Source organism: Perca fluviatilis, chromosome 22, assembly GCF_010015445.1.
Source record: "Perca fluviatilis chromosome 22, GENO_Pfluv_1.0, whole genome shotgun sequence".
NCBI classification, from domain to species: domain Eukaryota; kingdom Metazoa; phylum Chordata; class Actinopteri; order Perciformes; family Percidae; genus Perca; species Perca fluviatilis.
The window spans coordinates 25,272,883-25,280,707 of NC_053133.1; the positions used below are offsets into that span (position 1 = coordinate 25,272,883).

At 37.4% G+C, this 7,825-nt stretch overlaps 1 protein-coding gene across 1 annotated transcript; it reads left to right on the forward strand.

Moving 5' to 3' along the window:
- The first annotated feature begins 664 nt into the window (after nt 1-664).
- On the forward strand, nt 665-6,389 carry LOC120552438 (butyrophilin-like protein 1). The gene is made up of 6 exons (XM_039790524.1): nt 665-991; nt 4,658-4,975; nt 5,321-5,413; nt 5,740-5,766; nt 5,850-5,892; nt 6,149-6,389. The coding sequence occupies exons 1-6, from the start codon at nt 871-873 to the stop codon at nt 6,249-6,251; spliced, it is 705 nt and encodes a 234-aa protein (XP_039646458.1). The 5' UTR covers nt 665-870; the 3' UTR covers nt 6,252-6,389.
- The last annotated feature ends 1,436 nt before the right edge of the window (nt 6,390-7,825 follow it).

Below are 7,825 nucleotides of genomic sequence, written 5' to 3' on the forward strand. Positions count from 1 at the left end.
TTTGATGCATTTTCTTAAGCCTCTGTCTTTATCTGTGATCCACTAACTCTCTACGAGCCTGATCACTGCTTAGGATCTTTTAAACCTCTTAAGACTCTTTATCTCATGGCTTTTTAACTTTGTTAATTGTTGTTATTCTTTGTAATGGTGATAGGTGTAAACCGAGCCCTGGGTATCCTGCTCTGCCTTTGAGAAAATGAAAGCTCAGATGGGCCAATTAGGAATCTTCTCTTTATGAGGTCATAAGGAGCAAGGTTACCTCCTCTTTTTTTTCTTTTGCCCGCTTACAGAGGATTTGGCCCACCCATGAGAGAGAGAGAGAGAGAGAGAGAGAGAGAGCGAGATAAAGAAAACAAACAAGCAAAGTGGCAGTTGGTCAAGGCCACACCCCCACCCTCCACCTTGCCCCCCCCTCTCTCCACCTCAATAGCTACAGACACAGAAATGGCACATCCTAAGGAAAGCTCATTGTGGGACTGGCTCTAGTGGCTGTAATTCTGCACCAAGGTAGAATTTTGGGAAAGAGACTTCAGATACAGTATTAGGGGACCACTAAGGCCTATATAAAAGAGACTTCAGATACAGTATTAGGGGACCACTAAGGCCTATATAAAAGCATCCAAAGAGCACCATGTCATGGGACCTTTAAGAAGTAATTGTATTTAAATTATTAAGGATTGAATAAAATGTGAACACACCCAAGTTTCAACAGAAACTTGGCACAGATTTATTACTTCTGCTTAGTAATTACACTTGAGATCATCACATCAGATGACTTAGTCAGAACAGTGGGCCGGCCTCGGTGTCAGCTTCAAATCAATGTGGATTAATTTTGCGTGCAGGAAATCAAACAGTGAGTACACTTGAGATATGGCATCAACTGTGCAGGACACCAAACAGTATGGACAGAGGAAGTTTAACAGGAGGATGACTGGGATTAAGTGGGTCCTGTTGGTGCTGGTCCTGACCTTTCTGAGTCCTGCAAGAGGAGGTGAGTGAAGAGTTCACAGCCCAGAGATACCAGACATTAGTCAGCGTCGTCATGGTTACTTTCACCAGAGAAAGGAAGCTAAACAGGAAACATAATCCATGAAAATGGATTTAATCATTCAGATAGATTTGTGTTGTGTGCCATTGTTTTAAGGTATTATCATCTGAAACAAAAAGACATGAACTGAGTTTAGTTTGTGTTACCTAGTGAACATTTTTACATGAAAGTTGTTCACAGCAACCAATGTGAGGAAATACAACCAGCTGTTGAGTTTCACTGGTCTGAGCACGATAAACTTTCCTTGTATGGAGGTGGAAATGCATCTCAGAAACTTGGTTCATAACTCTCAATCTATGCATTTAGCTACTTGCCAGTTAGCTGGAAAGACATCTTTTCCTAATGAACTGTGTTCTTTATAACATTTTTCAATCAAATTTTCTGTGAATAATTTTATAAATATTCACCTAAAGTTCAGCCCTTTGTGTTTGTATTTTTTTTTGGACTTTAGGATTTTCACTAGAGTTTAAAATAAAGCTCTGAGTTTATGTAGATTGACCAACTCACTGATATTTAACTTGCAAATGAAAAAACAATATCCTTAATATTTTCAAAAGTGCAAAACACTTCTTTTCATTTAGGTTGAATGTGAAGTGGCAAAGATACAAACAGAATCTTGTATTAGGGAAATATTTATATTGATAATTAGATATAAAGAAGTAATTGTATTTGTAGTAACAAGTAGACTAAAGTAAATTAAATCTGCTGTATGTAGTAGAGGAGGGTTGATATTAGGACGACCCGATATTAGGAAAATATCTAAGTGTGATTATTTTGACTGATATTGTGATTGCGATATGATTCACGATATTGGAGGGAATGATGATTTTTGTACGAAAATAATGTAATGTCCGCAACACTGTATAACACTCATTATCTAAACACAATGTCTCCTCATGGCCTTAATGAAGAATTTGATATAAAACCATTCTTATAAAAAATGTTGTAAGATATTGTTTGTTTCTTAATGAAGAATTTGATATAAAACTATTTCTAAAAAATGTTGTTAGATATTGTTTTTCTTATATAAAACATTGTAAGATATTGTCTGTTTGTGTAAGTACTAATGCAGCAGATTTTATGAATATGTGGGGTAATGTTCATTAATTTCTTAACTGTTTGTGGTAACTTTATATGGAATTGTTTTCCTCTTGAATGTTTATCTTTATATTTTTTCTTTTTTCTTTTTCCCTTTTTCTCTAGTTTTGTGCATGGTAATATCATGTGTCTCTTTGGATATATTGTATTTTAAAAAGCAACCCCCTCTCTTTTGAGATGTATATGGTGAAAAAGTCTATGAAAATGTCATGGGTGGGGCCTTTTGGGTAGCTCACACCTAATCAGGCTAATTGAAGCCAGATGATGTGTTAGCTGAAGTGAGCCCCTACATATATCCCTTCATCAAATGTGTTCACCATTTGCCTGAAGAAGACCCAGCTGGGTCGAAACGTTGCATTTTTATATTAAATATGGGAGTTTAAAGCAGTGTTGCGGACATTACATTATTTTCGTTTTAAGTATTTTCATTTGTCCTGCACCTGCCAGAAGGTGGGATGTGCACACAGTTACTTTTATAAATGATGATTTTTGTATCATTATTCTCACTGAAATATATATATTTTTTAAATGATTGAAGTGTGATTTTATGCGAGGATCTGTACCAAACAAAGATTTTTTCTTTAGTCTGTAGGATACGATTTGTAGGCCGGGATGTCTCTGCAGCACCACAATACTTTATTTTAGAATGGTTTGACACATATTTTGCCTTTAACAAATATTGCACCCCCCTGCAATTTGGATATTGCACTAGTCCATATTGCGATGTCGATAAAATTGCGATTAATTGTGCAGGCCTAGTTTATATAAATATGCAAACCCTGTAATTATCATGTCAGCTGTCTAACAGGAATCCTGTTGGGGTGCATTCCTACTGTACACTCACACAACACACAAACACACAGGGTGAAACCAGAGCTACGTTCTACAGAGTAAGAACAAAATGAATTATGCACAAACACAAACATACATACATTCTTACTGTAGTCACCACCCACCCACACCCACACCCACACACACACACCCACAGAAAATACTTTCATCAGGAAACCAGCAGCTGTTTTAAATTCCTGATGAAAGTATTTCCTCGTTATTGAAGAATGTTGCTACGGTTACCTGAAGAACCCAACCCGTGTCTCTCTCATCTCTTATCATTTACTGTAAATCCATTTTTCAATTAATTTGTTTTTATATTTATTTCCAAGAAAATAATGCATAACTTGCAATATGTTTTGTTTACTCATGCGAGACAGTGAATGTAAATATGCAACCATGTATTGTGTGTATGTTTTTCATGTGAGATGTGCAGGCTTTGAAAACATATATGTGCATATTTAACCATTTATATGTGAGTGTGTTTATAATTACTAGCAGTAGTGAACATCATTCTTTCTCATTACTATTATGTTTTTTGATGAGTTATTGTAAACTGTCATTGCTTGGCTGTAAAGGATCACAGGTCAAAAAGGGTTACAGAAAAAGGCTTCTTTGCTAAAAAACAAAACAATGTTTGCAGCCATGCTTTTACTGAGGATTAACAGGACTAATATTGGCAACGGATTCATTTTTGATGCAGGTCTGATACAAGTCTCTCAAATGGCAACATTCAGTTATGTTAGAGTATGTAAATAAATATGGTCAAAATATTAATAACCGGTGGCTGGTTTAACAAACTCTGAGTCTAACCCTGAACTCTGAGTTGAGTTTTCGGTTTCAGAACAGCTGATTTAAGTTGGTTCAATCAACTTAAAAAAAAGAGTTTAGCGCGTACACTGTCACCATAAATGGAGCAATGATACTACGATTCACCATGGTAACTAAATACTCATGCACACATGCAGCGAGTTTGAATTTTGTTAAAAAAGCAACACAGCGGCTGCTTCAAAAGAGAGAGCGTCAGAGAAAATTGCTGCAAAAGTAAATGCGTAAGTTCCAATATAGTGTATTAATTTCATATTTTATAATATAATTATAATTCATAATCTTTTATTTCAAAGGGTTTACATCATTCACCTGCAATAGACCTACTGTGGAACTCCTTTTTAATTGCATTTACTGGTTTGTGTCAAGGGAACACTGCAAAAACATTTAAAAAGCATTTCAGAGCGAGTCACACTCTTCTGATGGAGCTTATACAGTGGATTTACTTAAATGCTCCGCATCAACAATGTTGTGAAGAAAACTGCAGTTTGCAAAAAAACGTAATGTGATGCAAAGAATATGCTGGGATGTAAGAGCATGTCCACAATGGTGGATGTTAGTGATATGAGGACGGATAAGATAGAATGTAAAGAAAAACGATACCGCTCAAATAGGTAGGCTATAGTAACTGGAAATGAAAATGCATCTATAGTAGTAACTGACTCTGAGGTTAAGTTACCTCTCTTTCTGAAACAGAAAACCCAGAGTTTCCCTTATCTAGGGTTAACAAGGGTTAACTAAACCTGCTTTCTGAAACGGACCGCAGGCCTTTAAAGACAGCTGACTTGGATTGTGCTGTCATTTTCTCTGAACTGAACTTTGATGGCTGTCTCTTTACCTGATTTGTTGCAGACGATATTCAGGTCTCCTGTGTTTTCATGGAGAGCTGCATCTTACCGTGCAGTTTTCCGCCTGGTGATGAAGTGGTCATCCACTGGTATGAGATGACAAAAGAAACTCTGGCTCATTCCTACTATCACAACCAGGACCAGCTTGGACTCCAGGACCAGCACTTCAGAGGCAGGACGTCGCTGTTCCAGGACCAGATCTCCAGAGGAAACGCCTCGCTCTGGTTGACAGGGGTGGAGGTTCAGGACCAGGGAAGATACAAGTGCTACACCAGCACCATCACTGGCAACAAGGAGTTATTTATCAACCTAAATGTGGACGGTATGAGAAACACACAGTTATAACAGAAAACAAATATTAATAACTCCTTAAGTTAACTTAACAGTTACCATTTCAGAAGGTAGCTACCTACCATGTTGTTAATTTAGACATTAATTAGAAAACATAAGAGAGAAAAACTGTCATGGCTAAATTAAAGAGGACCCTTGATCTTTCACCTAAAGATATCAGAAGGAAAATGGATGAGTACCCACAAATCTCCAAATATCAAACATTCCCAGTTTATAATTACACACTGCAATACAAAGAGTTAGTTAGTTGTGATTCACACTTGTGAAACTTTGGTTGCTGAATAGTTTCAATCAACTGCCTCTTTTTCTATTTCAGGGGATTCAATCACTGTTATTGCACGCCGTGTATTTGCAGTACTTGAGTTTGTAGCAGTAGTCGGCATGGCCTGTTGCTGTAAAAAGAAAAAAGGTAAAATGCCATTCTCCCACCACTTTTAAATTCATGTACAGTATGTTTGTATAATTCTTTTGTTTATTGTTTGCATAGAGAGGTTTACCATTTACAATCAACCCAGGATGGACAAACAGCAGAAGCTCAGACAGACACAAAGTTTCCATAGACTGTATGAAATTCCTGTTTTCCTGCTGCACAACTTGAGCTCACACAACTCTCACACTTTTGGTGTGAAGGAATGTCTTCCTCATAAGCTCTCAGTCAATCTGTTTTGTCTTCTACCCCTTACTGATAATGTCTGAAACTCGTCTATTGATGATATTGTCTTTTGGACTTTTCAGACAAGACAACCAGACAAGGCCTGAAGAGTAAGTAAATCATAAATGCATTTCATAAATTACAGTATGTGATTACCCTGTTATAAATATTGTCTGATGATATTGTCTTTTAGATGTTTCATGTCAACAAAGGTCAAACACTGATGAAACACAAGGGTAAGTAAATCATAAATGCTCTGCAACACCGTAAAAACTTCAGTATGTGATTACCCTGTTAAAAGAGAACATTGCTGAATGCAAAATGTCTGATATGAAAACAAATGTTCTTACTGAAATTGGGATAACAAATAAATCTGACCAAATCAAATGAAGGAATCATGAATGTTGTGATGGTTCAGATAGCTCTGCAGAAGTTGTTGAGATTGGTTTGAGTTTTACCTTTTTTATGTTTTGGTGCTGAATGTGTCTGCAGTGAAACTGGACAGCCACTGAGGGAAGAGGTGGAAATGGAGCCCCTCAATGGAGAGAAAACTGAAGAGAAGAAGAACAAAAACAACAAGAATACAAAGTTTTAAATGCACAAGCAGCGGAAACAGATGGATTAACTAACTAAATAACTAATTACCAACATAAATTGGATTAATAAATGCAACCACTCACCTTGTTTCACCTTCTCCTAAATCAGAAAGGCCCGCCGTGTCGCCTTCACGCTAGCTACCAAGTGTCCTCCAGATGTGGCTGACAAAGACGTAATAAATCGATCATAGTTATTAGTCATATTAAATCAAAACACCTTTTCCGGGACTATTTGCACTTTGCATTAATATTGCCGCCACACCAGAGGTCATGGTCACGTTCCAGTTTCCAGTTTCCAACCATGACCTTTTTCACAGCAGACATGTTGACATGTCATAGTAGGAAAAGCACAGGTGTGTTCAAAACCATTACTGATGGCTGCATTCCACTTAGGAGAGGTCCTGGTATTAAACCATTACTGATGGCTGCATTCCACTTAGGAGAGGTCCTGGTATTAAACCATTACTGATGACTGCATTCCACTTAGGAGAGGTCCTGGTATTAAACCATTACTGATGACTGCATTCCACTTAGGAGAGGTCCTGGTATTAAACCATTACTGATGGCTGCATTCCACTTAGGAGAGGTCCTGGTATTGTGCATGCTGACTCACTGAAATATCTTACTGGGACACTTGATGGAACTGAGCCATCGTTAAGGTTATCAATTTCAGCTGTGCTTTTCCTACTATGACAAGTTAAACTGTCTGCTGTGAAAAAGGTCCGTTAAGTTAAGTTGACACATTTAAATTTACATTTCACTGAACTGGCTTACAAACTTGAGTTGGAATAGTAATAACTCATAAAATTACAATCCGCGGTGTCTAGGGGACGCGCACAACAACGGGACGGTTGGGTTTAGGGAAAAGAAGAACAAGGAAAGGACCTGTCACACACCAGGACACGATCCTCAGTCTCCGGGGTGAAAGTCCTGTGTTGTTTGACCCATCCACCACCCCAACCAACCTCCCTACGCAGATTTTCGGCATTTCATACTACTCGCTACCGTAGTCGTGCTGTGATCACGAAACATGCTTCCCATTTTAATACATTACTTTAAAAATCGTCCTCACCAACACGAAAAAAATGAGAAAAGCGTGTCCTTGTACATGAATCCATACATTAAATAACGTGACCATTTCACGTAATCCGTTGTGGTGTTTTTTTTTTGTTTTTTTTTTTTTTTTTTCCTCCACCCTAAAATTAATTATTTTCCAGAACCATTATACACAGCATTGCTCTGGTTTCAGATCAAGTCAGTTAAGTATTAAACTCATCAGCCAAAGACTTTAAATGTGCAGCTTTACTACCATCTGGTGGTTATTTATGATAAAGTTTACTATGGTGCAAATTAAGGAATTTTGGGCCAAATACTGGTACTTTCACTGTTAAAAATGTGTTTTCTGAATGAGCTACTTACTGTTGGCGATGGGGTTTTACATGAGCACACATTTTCTACACACTTTATAACAGTTTGGGTTGTTTCACATTAGAGATTTCTGGTTTTGTGTGTTTGAGTTTTTTTTCACTTAGACCTTTGTTACTTATTTAGTCATGAATATTTATGTTTTCAG

Coding starts and splice junctions, on each gene's coding strand:
- LOC120552438 (XM_039790524.1), top strand. CDS start 871: ATGGCATCAACTGTGCAGGACACCAAACAGTATGGACAGAGGAAGTTT. Junction 992..4,657: donor TCTGAGTCCTGCAAGAGGAG/GTGAGTGAAGAG, acceptor GATTTGTTGCAG/ACGATATTCAGGTCTCCTGT. Junction 5,414..5,739: donor TTGCTGTAAAAAGAAAAAAG/GTAAAATGCCAT, acceptor TGGACTTTTCAG/ACAAGACAACCAGACAAGGC.